The 20,039-nt window shown below is 35.8% G+C and overlaps 1 protein-coding gene across 4 annotated transcripts; it reads right to left on the reverse strand.

Moving 5' to 3' along the window:
• Window positions 1–1,687: 1,687 nt before the first annotated feature.
• Window positions 1,688–19,413, reverse strand: LOC113120503 (sorting nexin-9). 4 transcript variants are annotated; one of them, XM_026290366.1, is made up of 20 exons: window positions 19,132–19,413; window positions 16,842–16,928; window positions 16,641–16,715; window positions 14,932–15,036; window positions 11,811–11,882; window positions 10,279–10,441; window positions 9,012–9,047; window positions 8,443–8,581; window positions 7,935–8,016; window positions 7,301–7,426; window positions 7,099–7,216; window positions 6,885–7,015; window positions 6,617–6,723; window positions 6,426–6,529; window positions 5,858–5,935; window positions 5,583–5,659; window positions 3,744–3,833; window positions 3,424–3,538; window positions 2,607–2,698; window positions 1,688–2,516 (listed from the first exon to the last, which is right to left on the reverse strand). In XM_026290366.1, exons 1-20 carry the CDS (start codon window positions 19,141–19,143, stop codon window positions 2,469–2,471), a joined length of 1,857 nt encoding a protein of 618 aa, XP_026146151.1. In that variant the 5' UTR covers window positions 19,144–19,413; the 3' UTR covers window positions 1,688–2,468. The 4 variants fall into 4 exon arrangements, with proteins under 4 accessions (XP_026146151.1, XP_026146153.1, XP_026146152.1 ...); XM_026290368.1 differs by lacking the exon at window positions 11,811–11,882; XM_026290367.1 differs by lacking the exon at window positions 9,012–9,047.
• Window positions 19,414–20,039: the final 626 nt, after the last annotated feature.

Raw genomic sequence — 20,039 nt, forward strand, 5'->3', positions numbered from 1 at the left:
GACCGACACACAGAGCGTCTGAACCGAACTGATTCTTTTGGTGATTGATTCTGAACCGATTCTGTGCTAGTGTTATGAGCGCAGGTAAACCGAAGGCTTGAATCAAGGGCAATCATCTCCAAATTGAATTGAACTGTCCGAAAGAACTACTGGTGATCCGAAAACCTATGCAACCGGTTCTTGACTCGTGAACGTCTATTGTTCGTTGGCTCGGCTCTGTGTTCATCTTCCGTTCTCTCTTCACAGCAGTTCAGTCAGTGTACTGTTTGAGTAAATGAATTACTCCGGGAATTTGGTTTGTTTGAACTCAGAGGGAGCGTCAGCCACATTAAAAAAGTTAACAGCCAGTTAACAGTCATTTGTGGATTAATGCGTATTGCATACGCAAACCGTTTAAAACGATTCAGTTCGATTATGTGAACAGGTTCAAAAAGATCCGGTTACATCGAATGATTCATTCGCAAACCGAATATCACCAACTGCTTTGTTTTGAATTCTCTCACAACAGACACGGAAGAGAAGACAATGCTGAATAAAGTTGTAGTTTTTGCTATTTTTGGACCAAAATGTATTTTTGATGCTTCAAAAATTTTTAACTGACCCTCTGATGTCACATGGACTACTCTGATGATGTTTTTCTTACCTATCTGGACATGGACAGTAGACCGTGCACACAGTTTCAGTGGAGGGACTGAGAACTCTCTGACTAAATCTAAAATATCTTAAACTGTGTTCCGAAGACAAACTGATGTTTTACGGGTTTGGAACAACATGAGGGTACATAATAATCAATGACATAATTTTGCTATTTGGGTGAACTAACCCTTTAATATTACTCAGCACTTAAAGCTGCAGTAGGTAACTTTTGTAAAAATATATTTTTTACATATTTGTTAAACCTGTCATTATGTCCTGACAGTAGAATATGAGACAGATAATCTGTGAAAAAAATCAAGCTCCTCTGGCTCCTCCCAGTGGTCCTATTGCCATTTGCAGAAAGTCATCCGCTCCCGGTAAAAAACAACCAATCAGAGCTGCGGTCCGTAACTTTGTTTTTGTTCAAAATGTAGAAAATTTTATATAAGCGAGTAAACCATGAATCCATTTTCCAAACCGTGTTTTTAGCTTGTCCTGAATCACTAGGGTACACCTATAATAAGTGTTTATATTCTATTTTAGATTGCTTCGGGGGTACCGCGGCGGAGTAACCCAGTACCTTTGTGATTCTTCATAGACATAAACAGAGAGAAGTAGTTCCAGCTACGATGTTCTTCTTCAAGACGCAAGCAGTTCTGTTTATTAACCGCTAGAACGTCAAAAGTTACCTACCGCAGCTTTAATGTATAATTACACTGTAACAAGGACACCTTAAAATAAAGTGTATGTGATTTCTGTTATATTACGAAACAAACCCCAAAATCACACAAAACATTGGTCTTACTGGTGTGAAAAGCACATTCAGACATAAAACAACATCTTTTGAGACCGCCTCATTCATATTCACCATAAACACAAAGCTGACTCACTGTTCTCCATTTCTAAACCAATTTCACTGTTAACAAAACAGCCTTCTTAAGCAGGGTCACAATCTACATAGGCAGCTTGCTAGGTTTTGAGACACAGCCTCCATCTCAAGTTTCATTCATTCATTTTTCAGACACTTGTACGGAGAAACAAATCCACTGCATAGCATACAAATCAGTATTTATTGAATCATAATCTCAATTGTTTTGTCAATCTGTGTGTAAAAGATTTGTGAACACTGCTATACATACAAAATATATGAACAACATGCATCAGATGGAGTATAATTTCATTTTTACAAGATAAGAAATAGGTGATAATTGCAGCGAGGTGGAAGCATCAAGCTGAGCACGAGCTCTGTTTGTAATTTGGCTTTGGGGAGCGAGAAAAACAACATCAAAATGTCTCATATGGGGAAAAAGGACCAGCCCTCCTGTTATCATCTCCAAAAGCCTCCAAAGAAAATGATCGGGCTTGTTTCTGGCTGTGACCAAACACAAACATGATGATGCGCTGAAAGGCCACAGTAAAGTGCAGTGGATAAAAAAAAGCATGTTTTTTCGCAGGGTCTCTGCAAAACAAGGCACAATCTAACTTGGCTTGGCCTCAGAATAGGTTTAGATCAATTGTATAAAAGTACGTAAAGTTACGTCTTTCTCTGCATCTTTCATATTTATCAGAACTTGGAACATCTAAATCATTAACTACATAATTATAATAATTAAAGCCCCATATAACTGGATATTTATATATCTGTAGCTGCTTTTTAAAAACACTCGAGCTTGGCCACCGATCGATGCTTTCTTTGGCCTGAGATCAACAGGATATTTTTATGGCACTGACATCATGACACAGATAACATGAATAGAAATACAGAACGAGAATAATCATGTAAGAGGAACAGAGAGAACGAGTGAGGCAGCTTCTGGACGGCCGCTCCGATGTTACATGGTAGTGAACTGACTGTGAGCATGTCGCAGTTTCTCAGCAATCTGCCAAAACATAAAAAACAATGCAATGCTTTAACAACTCCCAACATTATGGATTGCTCTTTAACTTATGTTTTTTTCCCCCACATTTACCATCTCATAGAATTTGACTTGCTGCTCCAAGTACTGCTGCATCACCCTGTTGTAGTCATAGATACGGTTGCTATGGAAGTGGTTCATCTCCGCTGCACAGAGGACAAAATGTGTCATATTCATCACTTTGAAGTTTGGAATTTACAGGATTTTTATTTTTTTTTTAAACCGAAAAGATTAATATCTCAAGTGACTGACACACATTACATCAGAACTTTAAAAAAAAAAACCTGGATTTATTATACTGTATTTTATTACAGTGCCTTTCAAATTTTTGGAATCAGGAAGATCTTTAATGTAAAAAATTTTTTTAAAAGCTTCTTATGCTTACCAAGGTTGCATTTATTTGATAAAAAAAAATTTAATATAAAAAAATTATATATGAGAAAAATTATATATATTAAAATATGAAACCAATATTGGAAATTGCAATAATATTATTTCACAATATTACTGTTTGTTCTGTATTTTCAAACGTTATTAGAGCTTAAGAGACTAACAAAACATACAAAATCTTACCGATCCCAAACTTTTGTAATAAAACATTTTTTTTTTTACAATATAGGTAGTAATCTTATTTTATAAAGTCTAGTGCAGCATAATAAAATACAACAAAAAAAAAAAAAAAAAAAATACAAATCTTTGCATAGATAATTCCATGGCTTTTCCAAGTACCTGATATTTCCAGGTTTCCAGCCCTGTTTGTGTATATTGAAAAGTCTAGTAATGTTCAATCTAATGTTGTGTTAACATCATGTAGAGTAAGACTTATTCAGTAATGTAATCCTTTTAGAAGGTGGTTTTAGGGTAAACACACCTTGCAGAGCGTATGACATGGTGCTGGCACGTTTAGACATGGTGGTCTTCTCTGAGGGGGTGATTTTACTGGTGGCCACTAGTTTATCCGCTTCCTTCACTTTCTCTATGGCAGCCTGTGCAAAAGAAAGAGAGCTCAAAATACAGGCAGTCAATCAATTCTCCAATGTTCTCTGTATCAAATCTACAGCTCTGTTTAAACACCTATTTAGCTGACTACAAAAAGTTCACTATGAAAGGTTCTATGTTGCTCGCTACATTTCTAAACGAGTTTGAGTCTATAAGGACTGCTAGTCTGAGTAGTCATCCTTTCCGGTGTACCTTGTGAACTCCAATAGTGTCAGGAAAGCATCCCAGCAGACCTTTGTACTCATTGTTCGTTTCCATGAGGAAGTGAAGGTCTTTCTTGGGCTAGAGATAGAAAGACAGACATAACTGAATGATTACATCAGACGGTGCACAAACACACCCAGGGTCACTTCATTCAACCGCTCACGAAACGTTTGCGTCACTCGCACACATATGCATGCGGACGCACGGAAACACTCTCCAGACAAGAATCAGAACTCAACTGGACTAAATCAGCCATTAAAGGCAAACTAAAACCCTTATAACTAGACTCAATTAATCATTAAACAACAGGCGATTCAGTTCCAGTCCTCTAATCTGATTGGACAACAGCAACAGTGTTCATAACTATTGGAATTGTTTAAATTTGAATTAAATGTAATTAAAAGAGATTCATGTAAACCAACAATACTTTATTTGATCCAATCATATGCAGTCAGCATTTAAGGGTGTAAACAGTAAATCTCTACGGGTAGTATATATCCGTGATATTTTTATTTTTAATAAGTTTAAAGACAGTTTCCAATTCAGTGCTAGATCACATGAAGGGTTAACAGAGCTCTAAAAATATTCAAGGCGACACAGAGCCACTTACCAGACACAGTTTGGAGGCCAAACAACAAGCAGGTTTTCATTCACAGCATGCTTCAGTAAGGTCGAAAATAATTAACAAGGCTAAATGAATGTGGATCACTTAACTATGGCTTCCTTTCACTTATACAGCTGCTCTCAGGGTCCTGATCCTGATTACTTTCTGATAATAACCTTCCATGCATTACTATTCAATCGATTGGGATTAGTACGTTTTTTTGTATAGAAATAATTTAGATCACTGACGAAAAAAGACATTGCTAATGTTGTAAAAGATTTTAGATTTGAAGTAAATTGTTCTTTTTCTTTATATTCATCGGAGAACCCAGGGGAAAAAATGTAACGCTGTTTCCACAAAAATATTCAAGTGAATTACAGTTATGATTAGAAATGTTTCTTGAACAAAGATTTCTGAATCATCGTGTGACACTGAAGACTGGAGTAATGGCTGAAAATCCGTTGTAATTCAATGTAAGTAAATTGCATTTAAATAAGATTTTTTTTTTTAACTGTTATACTATTTCAAAACATAACTTCCATTTTAATCAAATAACTGCAGACCTATAAGACTCGTAGAACTACACTCAACTTGTAGTATAAGGATGTTTTGATGCTCAAATAGTTACACTTGTATAACACAAGAGGCTGTATGAAACAAAGTCTTGCGTAGCCAGACCTTCAGACTGACGGCTGAATGTCTGGAATTCATGGCATCTAACATTGGCCAAGGCCCGCCAATGAGGCCATTTCACCAGCATCAAACAACCAATCACAGTTCGTTTTGTTTCGGGTCGTGGAAATGTCGCCACAATAACAGACCTGTTTGTAAAACTCTCTGACGTGACAGGATTCTATGCTGTGAACTTTAGATATTTCACATACTTTTGAAAGTCCAGTGTTTAGTTGAAACTGATAAACACTCATTGTAACTGATGCAAACGCCATGGCTTTCTTCTTTTCTTCTGAAGGGGTTTGGTTCTACAACTTCTTTGTTTCCAGGCAGAACGTTAAAGAACGCAACACGGCTTGCGAAAATCCTGTAGAATTTAACCAATCCGACGACAACTTTGACACTACTGAAGTGTTTCCACTTTTGTGTCCCATATGCATCAGGTGTTTAGCCAACGGTCCGTGGGTGTGATGTCTGAGGCTGAGACTATACAAGACATAACTTCCTAATATAAGAGAGAACTGAGAAGTTTTATTTTATTTTTTAAATACCTGCTCCGCCACCATCTGCGCGATGTCCTCATAGGTCTTTCCTGCGGCCGTCAGTGCATCTGTGAGCGCAGCTTCTCCTTTGAGTCAAACCACATGTTAAGAATACCAAAAATACTAATGACTGACCATAAAATGCAAAGACTGCTGGTCAATTCATAATTGAGGTGAGTGAAAAAGGAACAAGAATATGCTCAGTTTTTTCAGAACTAGATCAGATCAGAAGAGAACTATTTTTTAATTTTCTTTAGTAAGAGGAAACGAAGAGTTTCACATACCTTCGTATCCACTGCTGGTGAACACGGAGGACAGGTTTTGGAAAGCTTTGCCAATCCGTTGATATTCCTTTGGAAGGGCTGAGAAAAATAAACAGGAAATAAGATTAATCAGCTTGAGACTCTCAAAATTTATATGACATTTAATTTGCAGAGATTTTTTATTTAATTTTTTTAATACAAATCACGGTGCACTCTAGCTAAACTTTTTTTTTCAAAGTTGGACAGTGAAATATAAGCCCCTGTTTCTGAAGTACAAACATAACAGAATTATGCACATTTTGCTAAAAAATTCATATTTTTAAAAGACGGAACAGAAATATTAGTAAAATGTTCTTTTTTAATATTTTGGAAATTGTAATTTATAGCAGTGACAAAGCTGAATTTTTTACTCCGGTCTTCAGTGTCACATGACTGTTTTGTAAAGTTGAAACGTTTTCTAACTATGTAAAGTTTATGCTTTCTTGTTGAATATATTATTTCTTCACAGTATTATTTTCTTTCAAAAATACAATTTTCTATATAAATATATTCACATGCAGGCTAATGGAGTGTCATAAGTCATACTCACGGCCCGTGCAGCGCTTCCAGTGTTCATTTCCTACCGTCAGCAAGTCTTTCACACCGTCATCCATCGCCCTGGTGAAACGGTTGAACTGCTCACACTTCTGCTCTCTGACGGTAACAAGACAACCCAGGTGAACTTATTAACAGCTAGATTTTCCATCAGGGAGTGATCCTGAGCAGGGCTGTAGGACTTACACTTCAATCAGGTCCAGGTCTGGCAGTCCCTCAGGCTCTATCGTGGAGAAAATCATGACTCCGACCGTCTCGTCTTTTTCTGCTTTTCTCTTTCCCGTTTTCCAGTCCTGTAATACAGATTTAGAATACCGGTAAAATGCTTTAACAAAAATAAAAAGGCCAAGTTTCAAAATATACAGTAATTCGCTGAATATTAAGGTGGAAGATGGAAAGATACGAAGAAAAACGGATTAATCGATAGCTATATATATATTTTTTTTAGATGTACCTTCTCATCTTTGTAGGAGATAAACAGCTGGAAGACTTCACTGCTGGAGATAACCGGATGCCGGCACATTCGCGACATCCAACCCTGAAGCCTCTCCATGCGCATTTTTATAAATTCCTCCTCAAATCGACCTAAAAAGGGGGCATTAATGAAGCTTATGTTATTTCCATTTTGAACTTCTTTAATCAATCAGTATGTGATAAAAAGGGCTCACCTGTCACCTGTTTATCAGGCAGGCAGGGGATTGGAATCGCTGAACCAAATTTATCCAAAAGCCTTTCATACAACCAATCGAAGTGCTTGTATCTGTGATTGACAGGTTTGTTTGTGGTCTGCAGAAACATCGGATCACATAGATTCAACAGGAATCACTAACATGGAGATGTTCATGCAGACATGATGCTTTCTATACTTACAGTTGGTGTGACTTGGTACTCGATATAACTCTTGAGGCCGTACATTTTGGAGCCCTTTTTAGGGTCAGCAACAACACAGTCCAGCTGATAGTCTGGATACGCCCACACTGGGCCAACCTCTCCACCCTGAAATACAGTATATATATACACACTCACATCATATAAAATTATATAGCAATTACAACTTTTTATGGAGCCATGAATATCATTCTAGTATGTGGAAAAGTCTCAACACAACAGATACATTACATACAAAGGCTTGTTTTATTAAAAACTCGATCAAAATGAAGTGAGTTATGATTAATACAAGAACAAATATCTGCTAATGTACTAAGAAATATCAACTTGAACCAGAAATTACACTATTATCTCTCATTGACAGACGCTTGTTCCTGTTTTAAGCATCAACTAACTTAACTGTATTTAGTTTCTCAGAAAACAACTATGTATTTAAGGATGTTTCAATATCTGGATGGGAAAAGACTGCGAAATATATATTTTTTTGCAGCGCATGCAACATTTAATGCAATGACTATGAACTTCAGACTCTGCTCTGCTTTAAGAGCTTTTTCAAAGGCCTTTATTTGTGGAAAGGCAATTTGAGACTTTAACACCTTTTTAAAGAGTGGCTTACGTAAACAGGCAACTTGGTTCCTTTGGCAGGCTGTTTGGACAGCAGGAACACCTCAGGACCTGATTTGGAGAAGCCAGGGAATCTGCAAAGAGAAGAAGATTCGGACATAATAAAATTATTTAAAAAATAATACAATAAAAGGGGACCTAACACACAGTTTTGCTCAATCTCATGTTAATCTTGAGTAACTACAGGGTAGTATTGAATCCTTATCTACAAAAAGTTTGATCATATTTTGAAAATAAAGATTCTGCTTTACAATTCTCTCCGAAAACACCCGAGCTTCTGGAAGTTTACCGTGGGTGGAGCTAAAGAGTGACTAGAACTTGCGTGCCAATTGACACTTTGAATGCATGAAATACCTCCTTTAATAAATTCCATTATTGTAATCCAGAAAGCATGAAAAAGCACATGAACTGGATTACATTTTTATTAAGTGCATTATTACCTGACTCACACCACACATATTGGTTTTTATGTCCAATCTGTGTGGTGTGATCTGACTTACTTGTTGAGGGCAATTTTCATGGATGAACCATGAGCTCCGCCTCTGTTTATAGCCCCGCCCTCTCCAGCGTCAGATTCAGCATAGCCTCCCGATGACTTCACATCATCCCACTCCTCGTCCCACTCATCATCTTCTGCACCTATAAACAGTCATTGCCACACACTTCAAACATACTTCAAAATAAAACATGGTAAGAATCGGGTGTTAGTTATCCAAACACTCTCAGGACAAATCAGCCATGCTACAGTAACTAATCTCTTTTGGTTGGACAACTGTTACAATCTTGAAAATCTGGGGGGAACAAAATCTATATACAAAAAAAACGAACAATAAAAATCATGCACACTTAAATATGTTAGTTTTAATAAAACCACTGGGGAAAAAAAGTCCCTGCACTAGAAGAAATGCTCATAAACGGAGGCTGTATTACATAAACAACAAAATTCACAGCAAGACAATCCCTACAAAACACTCTGACGCACATTCTTGTGAGTTTCTGGTACCTGCTGAGTTCATGCAGCTTGTTATTACATCAACATTACAGCCCTCACATGAAAATCATGGTTTACCTGAGAGATCAATAAGACATGGGTAGGGGTAAATGTCTTCAGAGAAAAGGAAAAGATTGTTTGTTACGATACGTTTTTTTTTTGACAACAAATATAACCTCATTCTCTCATGTGCATTATGCACTTAAGTTTTAAACTGTTAAACTGATTGCACATGCACTCAGTGGAAAAATCCAATAATATTTGATTCCCTAAACATTAGAGGAGTAAGTCTTCTTGCTTGTGGAAATAAATCAGTTTCCAGGGCAAAACAACTGTAAAACAAATCCACATGCTCTGCTTGTCTTTATAGGTCACAGACTTGCAGAAGCTGTTTTTCTCAGCACATGGAAATGGTGAATTTCAGCTCCTTATGACTCCAAAACAGACGATCCTCCAAAGATGACATCATTGCTGGCGCACTTTAGTCGAACACATGACACATGATGAGATCACTGAACCACGCCCACTTGTTCCACAACTACTTGTAAAACAACTTTCATATTTTTTAATACGTTCCTATACAACAATGTAAACAAAATACTATGCATTCCATTTGGTATTACTAATTAAAGTAATATTAGCTTCATCTTTCATGCCTTTTATAAGACCTGACTGCCAAGAGTAAAAAAAAAAATTAAAAAATCTGTGCAACTAGGAAATATACTGCACAGTGTGTTAGTTTTCTGCTATGAATGCATTCTTACTTTCTTGTAATTTGTTTTGGTAATAAAAAATCTGCCAAGAACATCCATGTAAAAAAAAAGCAGCACTGTGGCTCCTCACAAATTGCAGGGGCAGGTTGTTTTCTAAATACTCTGGACCAAAACCTTAAAAGAGGAATGTAATAGCTCCCAGTGAGCTTTACAAGTGGGATTTTAGATATGGAAAATAAATAAAATCTTTAAACACCATGGGAATTTGTATAGTTATAATTTTTTTTAGCTTCTGTTGAGCTCTAAAAGGTTTTATTTTCTAGAAATTGTAATTGTGAATATAAAAAAAAAAAAATCTGTATCCTTCTTTCCCACTAAATCAAGAATGAATGGATTATGGGAGTTATGAAAATTGATTGGTTAAAAAGAGTGAGAACTGCGAAAAACATTCAACTTCTAATATTTCTGAAACGTACCATAATTCTTTTTATTTTAATTAAATGTGCAAAATCTATGAGGTCCTAAATATTAAAACTATTTTGTTTTGGACAACGGCGTGCCTTTGAAAGCAAGAAGTTGAGAACCACTGGTCTGGACTGAATATTCCAACATAGGTTTATTTGAGTTGTTACCTGGACCCTGATAGGCCTGCGGGTGCCCGTGTCCTCCAGAATGCCATGCATTGCTGCTGGTTTTCCCGGTCTCTGTACCCTCTGGCTGAGCTGCCCAGTTATTAGAAACCCCCCCAGATGCATTATTGTCAAACACTGCCCATGGGTCATTACCATTACTTGTCTGAAAAAAGGAAAAATAACAACAATTTTACAATTGATAAGAAACAAAAAGCATTAAAAAGGAGCATTTCACTAGTGGTCTCACACCAAGCAATGCATTTGAACCATTTACAAACAATATTATCTTTTTAAAAGGCTGAACATTTTCTGGCTACCAGCGAGAAGGTCTTTTAACTGTGAAACGCTCAAAAAAACTGATAAAAAAAGCCCACTCACATCCAACAACAAGCACTCTATAACCTATGGTTGTTATTTTATTATTGTGAAAGCGTCCATTTGAGCAGCTATTATCAGATGTCAACTGATTCAAGGACTTCTAAAGAAAGCCCATGAAATGGGAATAAACGCATATAGATGGACATGCTGAAAGGAAAGAGATGTTTACCTTCCTAATGCATGCTTCAGCTTGTCAACACTGAACAATTGACTCTCAATGGACTTCTAGCCTTGATGAAACAAAAGCCAAGAGCCACAGAGACACAAACCACATGCTCTGTGCTTCCAGATCATCATCTGGGCCACCACAACACACCCATCATCCAAGCCTCATTCATGTTATCATCTAATCATGATTAATATCACATCTGAAAAACTTTGACCTATTGCTCTAAGCACGACATGTAATTTCTGGCAAATGCATGTCAAATGATAGCTGCAAGTAGCATTCTGTTATTTTACTACAGTGGACGACAGACATGCATCAGAGACAAACACTATCGGTTTGGTTGCCTACTTTCTTATTTGCTCATGCAAAAACTGCATGTCATGCATTTGAGAATGTAGAACCATGCGACGAAAGACTGGTTTTAGAGAGTGTGTGTTTATGTGGATTCATGTGTTTGGAACTTGGAAGGCAATATTTTGGAAATATCTGGCCGATACAGATTCAGACTCCACTTATTTGACTTGCGTTTAACTTAATACAATATTCATTTTGCTTTATAAAACGTGCTAAACATTTCTCCTTTCATACTGTTTATCAGTTTGCAGTTAGCTAAAAATGCGGTCTTAATTCCAGACCAGCTTTCAGTTCAACAATAAACACATGAAAAACAAAACTGTGACATAAAAAAAAAATTACAACTACTTCTGTAACATAAATCAGAAGCGGCTTTCCAGCAGATGATTGAATCATTGCATTTATGTTTTAAAAGCTGGCAGATAGACAGTGATGTAGCCATTAGGCTGAAACAGTGCTGATCAGTTTGATCGAAGTGTGATTTGTAGTTGTCTGGTGTGATCATTAGGGTCGGATTCAATCTAAAAGCATTCAGACCCCGAGAGCAGGGTGTTTAGGTTTTGGTCTGGTTAGTGAGGGCTCCAAAATCGAGCATGCGTGGCGTCCGTCATGCCAAATACATTTAGGGTACCTCATCAGGGGAGGTGGAGGAAAATCCTGGGGTAACTGGGGTGACTGGGGTTTCCGGCTGAGCTACATCCACCTTTAGGGGAAAGACGTTACATCATCATAAAGCGCTGAAAGGGAAGGGTTACCCTGACATGACCCTAAAGACAAGACTTTCTTCATCAAACAACTGAGGCCCACCTGACACCTGCAAGTGTTTATGATACACACAGTCGAAAACTAGCACAAAACATTATTCATCAATCAAATAGTTTTAAAGCAGAGTGCTAATACACAGTCATGCAACTTGACCATTAGTGTGTACTTCATTTCTGATGCTTTTCAGAAAAATGCTTGCATCATCAAAAGAAACTTGAGCAATTACTTAGGGTCTTAAATTCAGTTGGCTTGCCACAGCAATCAAAAAAATAAAAAACCTACAATAAAGCCACAGTTGCTCCTTTATCAAAAATTTCAAACCAGCTAATTATTGTAATGTATGATCCATTCCAGGCAATTCTACCCTCCATTGGTACATGGACAAAAAATATTTTGTTCAAAATTTAACATTTATGTATAATTTAATCTAAAATTCCCATCCATTTGGACAACACAATTTAAACCCACAGGAATGAACAAACTAAATAAGTTATACCTGAAACAAGCAAACAACAATAAAAATATTTCTTTACAAATATATCTGTTTCTGTATTATGAATGTTATATTTCTGTATGTATAAAGTGAATGTGTTTTGAATACATAATAAATGTATATATTTTTGATCATTAAATGTAATTAGTGTTTTAACCAACCAATTAATCAAATGAATTAATTTTAGCCAACAGAGTAATGCTTGTTTCATAGCTAGCCATATTTTAACCATGTTCACACTTTCAACTAAATAAATGTAATTGTTTTCACAATATTTAAGAATAAATGCATTTTAAAAATAAGATTATTTTACTGAAATAAACAAATGGAAATTGTTGATTTAGGTGCAGACAGTTTCTTGTCTGTTTCCTTTCTGTATGATTAAATATGCATCATATTAAAATGTATTAGTTTATGTTAAAACAGTTTAATCCAAATTAAATCCAAATTCTAAAACATCATTTAGGGCTTAATACTTTTTGAGTGCACAGAAATAAAAACATTTATGGTGGACCAGTTTACATGTCACTGTCACCCACCCACAGGACAAGTTTTAATGTGGATTTTCTGCAGTTTTGTCAATGCAAATCTGAATTACAGCAATATATTATCCATCACTACCGCATGATCCACTAATAAAAATTCTAGATAGAGCCGACTAATATCGGTGTCTGCAGAGATGTCTGTGGTTAACTGTGCCACACATTTTACAGTGACTCATACATATCTAGCATTGCTAGTTTCACATCTGTTATCGGTGATTCATCAAGCGCATACAGACTACAGCAACTAGGTTAAAGTCTGTATCTTGACTAGCCAATGAGCTTCAGGCTTTGAGATGACACCATAAACAACTGCTTGTCATCGGGGATGGTTTTACACGATCAGCTCTGATGAACTTGAAGACAACATGAACTCAACATTGATCCCATTTATGGTCTTAATAAATGTAATTGTTTCTTATAAGCATGAATCATAATTAGAAGTATTTAATCATTTTTAACCATCAACTTAACATGTTATGGCTGGACGATATGACCTAAAATAAAAATCTCGATTAACTAATTTTACCTTGATTTCAATTAATGAACAATTATTTTATTTATTAATTTGCTCTCATAGTTCACTGACAAGGTTTTTTTTTTTTCTGTAAATATGCTCAACTATTAAAAGTGGGATATTTTATTCAAATGAATGAATGCATTTCTTATCTTTGTGATTTTAAAATAATTGAAGGAATTTATGGTTACTGTTTGAATATTTCGAACAACTTGAATCAAAGCACACATTTCTTGAAATATTAACATCTTATGAAAAAAAGATACATTCAATTTGAACATAAAAAGGAGATTTTCAGATTACTTGCTGCCACAGGTTGTTTTTCTAGTCCTTTTTTTATTTTTTTTATTAAAGCACTCTCCCCCTCTGAGTGTGATTTTGATGGAGTGGACACCCAACGAAGAGGGAAACTCAGAGAAAAAACATGATTGGTCTAGTTTCTAATAGCAATCAGGACTGTTTTGTTTTGCGAACCTGGCAACCCTGGGGAAAGGATTGAAAAACATAACCGACCCAATTGGAAAATCCGGTTCTGAATGTCGGTTTCGATAACTTTGATTAATTGTCCAGCCCTAACAATGTAATATGTTTCCAAATATTAGCTCCTGCAGAATGTTCGTAAATGTGTCTCTTAATAGAAGTCAGAAGAAAGTGGTTTCATGTTGTCTTTAATACTGCTAAAATCTATTCAACACTAAAGCCAATGCCAGGGCCACTGGAAACAAATGAAGCGTTCAGATGCAAAAGCCTCTTAATGCCGTTTGAAATTTTCTTCTAAAATGAGCATTTTAATCAGGCTCCTATGTGTAGGTTCTCATTTCATTTTAACAGCAATGACTAGGTAATTTTCATTGCCATTTAGGTGAAATAAACGAAAATAAACAGGCAAATTTCAAACAGCACTTAGGGGCTTTTGCATCTGAACTCTTCAAATGATCTGCACCTAAAGGCTTCCCACTCTTCAAAATGCTGCTGATCAAATCACAGTTCCTCCAAAAAAACAAAGCAGCCCACTCAAAGAAAACTTCAGTCTCAGCACTGAAGGCTAAACCCACAGTCCCTCACTACCATATGGGAGAATCCAAACACTCATCCTGTATGTTAATTCAAAATCATCATCCTTCACATCTGGCCCCTCGCTGATCTTCCGAATAAGTGACACAGGATGTTTTATTCTCAGAGTTTGCTTGCACACACATTTTTACATTCTGAGTAAGACGTTTTAATGCGTTGGAACAGCAATCTCCCTTCCTGCTCACTTCCTCTCAGGAAGTTAAACGGTGGGAGAAAAGCACTGTGAAGGAGCTTTACACAGAGAAATGAACAGAATAGCGTGTTAAACACACGATAAAACCGGCAAGTTTATGTGTAACATTAGTCAAAAGACTGAACAATTCACATGTGAAGTTTACCCCTCTTAATCACGATGTCTTACCTGTGCGGTGCTGGCCGGGGCCGGGGTCGGTATGTGACTGTCAAAGAGCGAAAGATCGAGGGATGCTGCATTACCTCCAGAGGTAAAAGGCTGAGCCTGTTTAATCTAGAGAAACACAAAGAGACAAATTCACAAGGATCAGTCCTTTTTTTTAAAAAAACACTTCAGATTTTACAGCACATAATATTTTTAGTATAATTACAGTAATGTTTCCTTTCTTAAATTTTCATCTTTACAATTAAATTTTTTTTTGACCCATACAATTTGCTTGGCATCTGGGAATATGATATCTCATGCATTATGGTTGCTGGTATCATATGAATAAGAAGACACATAGGCAAGCTTGTTCAAGGCCAAATGGTTGAAGCTGAAGAAAAGAGACATTTCCAGACACATTAGGATTAAATATATCCATAAAAAGGCCAATGCATTTTGGTTTTCAAAAAAATTATGCCTTGATTGACTTTGTCACTCGAATGTGTACGGTGTGATATTTTGCTCACTTTGAGGCACTCATTTGACAAAATATTGCTCCTAGATGACTTTATATGAAAGTCTGGACTAGTTGAAGGCCTAATTTCCAGTTATTTTCCCTACTTGTTATTCATAAACGTTTAAGAAATGGCTTTTACTTCCATTTAAAAAAAAAGAAAACCATCAAAATCCAAGCATTAACATCTGATTCAAAAACAGCTTTGGGTGCGCAACGAATGTGAATTTGCAGAAGTGTGAACATGTGGTCATTTGTTTGGCTATGAGGACAGAAAAATGAAGGAAGGAAGCACGTGAGTTTGTACGATAGTGCAGCTGTGAGCTCGGGTCAGGAGGGAAATTGAAATGTTTGTCTGTGGCCAGCAGCAGGCGGAATCACTCCACAGCCTATTTATACAGAGAGTAAACTGTTTACCAGGTCTCCATGTGCACCACTGCCTCAGGATGGCTTTATAATGTGATCATGTTCAGCAACTCAGTATAATCCACTTTAACACAAAGATACTGCTGCACTTTATTGATAAACAACTGGACGTTCCGAATGCTTTTTCACTTAATTGTCCATAAACAATACATAAAAAAAAGAGCAAGGAAAATCCTATTTTTCCATACCCAGTATTATGAAATAAAGCAAGCACATTTATTCAGCCCTACATTAAACCTGAGAATGAACAACACTAACACACTTCAGATCTGGCTGGCCACAGGAAAAGAAAACACTTCCTGTCGATCAAACAGGCCACATTCCACTTCCAGCAGCGATAGTTTCTCTGTCCTTTTGGTTTCAAAACACTGCCAGATGTGTATTACAACACAAGAGAGACAATCATAATGAAACTGCATGATCTACTTTATCATAGGAAAACACACAGGTTCTTCATCAGCTAATGTTTGGAATTATTAGTCGAAAAACAGATATTAGCTAAACTTCAGTGTGCACATTTTCTGTTTTTAAATATTTCTGAGTTGCATCCAAACTATCTACTGTGCAAAATAAACGTTCTTTTACATTTGTATACGTATGTTGTACATCTTGTTTTAGCCATCTTTACCGTCAGTAAGATTAGTTTTTTGAAGAAGTCTCTTATGCTCAAAAAGAATGCATTTATTTGATAAAAATATAGCAAAAACAGCAATATCGTGGATTATTTATTACTATTTAAGATAACTTTGTAAAAAAGCCATTGTATAAGCCATTTTTGTTAACCACTGCATACCTCTATATAGTCCTCTGGTACCAATCCGACCTCTCCTCTGGAGTTCTTTGCCTCGATCCATCCTCCTCCAACGTTCTGGGAACAGAAATAATTGATCACATTTACAAAGAAGGTTTTGATCCATCCATACACATGCAACAACTCGGAGCAGACACGGAGAGTTGGGTGTTATAAAACGCTATGAAAGTTAAATCAACTCACCTGATTGGTTATTGTGATTGTCTCACCCTCTCCAACCGACAGCTCATTATTTCCAGGCTCTGCTGTGAAATCATATAAAACCTGTGCCTGTGTGAGATCAAACATGCTTAAATAAAACACATGCACAGACAGACACCAAGTGTGCCAAGCAATCAGAAATTATTACTAGAACCCAACCAGCTACACTAGTTTGACTGGATTTCTTTTTGGACACCATTAAATTCTCATGACCTTAGCATTAACTGGTTTAACATTTATCTAACACCATTTCAGGGATTTTTTTTTTTTTTTTTTTACATGCGGTTATAATCAATGAATTAAAGTCTTTTCACATGAACAAATGTCATCATTGCAAATTGGCAAATCATAGAAAAACTGTTAATCTCTGGATCATTTTATATAATTTAATGTTTTTTTTTTTTTTTTTAAGAAACTGAAGCTTATTTTGACCACTGCAATTTTTATATATTATAAGACAATTAATCATATTTTTCAGCAATGCCAAAAACCCCATTCTCATTACTGTAATGGAATAAATAAATAATAATGCATTATATTTAAGTAGATTCCTAAAATCATGGTAGTATTTTCTGAATGTAATTAACGAGTTTAATAACAAAAAAACTGTAGTTTAAACAGGATGTTTTTTCAGTAATAATAAGAAATTTGGGGTGAAAGGTTCCTAAAGTCACTGTAATAATAGTTTTTCTTTAATGCTTAACATTTATTTTTACTTTTATGGTAAAATATAAAAAATAAAATAAAGAAAGAACAGATGATAAAGTTAAAACAGCACATTTTTGTGATGAAAAGCATACAAATTGTCAAAAAGCAGAATCAATTCCACTGTACATTGCGAAAAAAGAAACACCTTCCACAAAGCTTCCGTTATTCTTACACACACAGAGGGAACACAGAAACACACACACATCCTGAAGCTATCGAAATTGCAAACAGTGAGGTCTGTATGAACAGTGAGACAGGCTCTCTCTATGTAGGAATCACAACCAGGACTAGATCCTCAGACAGAGAGTCTGTGTGTGAGAGAATTTACTTCAAATGAAAAACAGCACTTTATAAACAGTGCTGGATTCACCACAAAAACGTCTGATACCATAAATGTGCAGAACCATTTAAACAAAAAGTGATGATGAAAATCTTATTATGATATGCGAGACAGGAGGAGGATATAAGATGAGGAACAGCGATCAAATAACAGAATAAGAAACCCTCCATCAGTAGAAACATCCTCATATAGATAGTCAAGAGAGCAGGAATAAATTGAAGTCTATAACAGGGTGACTTTATTAAAACTTAAAATTACCAATAATAAAAGTTAAAAATAAAAATATGCCATTTTAAATCAAGTCAATTCACCTTTATTTGTGTAGTGCTTGCATATACAGATTATGTCAAAGCCGCTTCACATAGACAAACAGGAACATTTGTTTTACAATTAAAATTACAGTCATACTTTGAGAACACAAATACTTTTGTTTTTAAAAGGTACTGAATAGTACTTTTACAGACAGGAAAAATATAATTTTCAATTTAGCCCTGTTAATGATGAATAAATGTAAAATTTTAGAAAAGAGTAGTCTTTTAAATAAATGTAATTAGGCATGTGAGGGTTAAAGAGAGTTCGTTTTAAGGTTAATAGTATTTATACAGACACAAAGCTAATTAAAAATCTAATTTATTTCATAGGTAAACAAATTCAAAAGAAATGCTGAAATAACCACCAACCTATTTCACTTTTGAGGCATCAAAAGTACAATAACTGACCAGGAAAATAATCTCTTTTAAGCAAAATCTGAGTATATGTATACCTAAAAGGATATATGACAGACCCATAAGACTAACATATTATCCCAAGGAGAACTGACATTAAGAGACCTAAGCTCTCACTTATATGGATAATTAGTTAGTGCACTGGTTATAAGATTAACTAAACTTGGTGAATGATTCTTTAAAATTTAACTACATATCCCAGTATGCATTGCAGATGATGTCATGGCCACACTAAAATGTCACAAGACTCTTAATGATCCAGATTTTCCTAGGCTTACCAAAAAAAAAAACATCGTTTAAATAACAAAAAAAAGAGACATATTAGACCCATTTCGATGAGTTAAACAGGTCGGTTATGATGCATGTGACGGATATAAACGCTTAAGAGCAAATAAATCAGCATGTGTTTGGGAATACTGCCAGTGTGATCTCAGTGCAAAGAAATGACAAACAGAGCAGACACAACGTTTATACAAAAATACGACAAACAAGTCCTTACCTTCGTCTCCATTATGCCCACATTAATTAGTCATTACAGAAACCTGCAGTTTAATGGTGATATACTCTTCATCCAGACATTTTTCCTCTGCCAGAAACGATCGTTTCACAAAATAGTTTATTTACACCACCAAACACATTTTAGTCTCTTGTTAGAACCCAACAGACTCAGACGAAGTGGTTTAGAAATGTGTGTAAATCCAAACTCGTCGTTTCCAGCAGACATGAGCTGTCCAACTAGACTGCAGCTCGAGTGTGAAACACATAAGAGACACAACCGGAAACTAACTCACTCTCACACACAGCTGCTGCGAATAAAGAATAAAAGAATAAAGAATAGTACACTTAAGATTTATGTAGTGTATATAATACATAAACACATGACAAATATGTATTGTTATTATTTACCATATAGAGCATTAAGGTTTAATATAGGCTTATGCTATATTTACATATTGTATACTCTTTCAAATCACATTTTTAGACTAGGCAAATAATGAGAAAAAATGCTAATGTTAAATAAAGTAGGGATAAATACAAAAACGATGTTTTTGTTTTATTTTGTTTAAGTAGATTTTTTGGCTTTTGTGTCCATAAATGTTTTCACTTATGAATGTGTCAGCTTTTTTTACTTTCGTCAAGTTCAACCAGAGAGGGCGGGCTGAAACAACAGATGTGTTGGTTTAGAGCGGCCTCTAGTGGAAATGTGTAGTATTTTAACAGTACATGACAGCGGTAAAAACGACACGCGTTGGGATGTTTTTTTTTCGGTTTTATTGGGCGGTGCACTAATACATATTTGTGATTTTCCCGAACTGAGAGTTTCAGTTCACGCTCCTTCCTCGTATTTAAGTAAAAAAGTTAAATGTATTTCTAGCGTCGTACAAAATTACGCCTGAACTGCATTTG

The sequence above is a fragment of the Carassius auratus genome, chromosome 20 (assembly GCF_003368295.1).
Source record: "Carassius auratus strain Wakin chromosome 20, ASM336829v1, whole genome shotgun sequence".
In the NCBI taxonomy this organism is placed as follows: Eukaryota; Metazoa; Chordata; class Actinopteri; order Cypriniformes; family Cyprinidae; genus Carassius; species Carassius auratus.

Excerpts from the sequence above, each read along its gene's own strand:
- LOC113120503 (XM_026290366.1), bottom strand. Across the intron at positions 5,660-5,857 it reads CACCAGCAGTGGATACGAAG|GAGAAGCTGCGCTCACAGAT; the intron begins GTATGTGAAACT and ends TTTGACTCAAAG. Across the intron at positions 3,539-3,743 it reads ACACTATTGGAGTTCACAAG|GCTGCCATAGAGAAAGTGAA; the intron begins GTACACCGGAAA and ends TCTTTTGCACAG.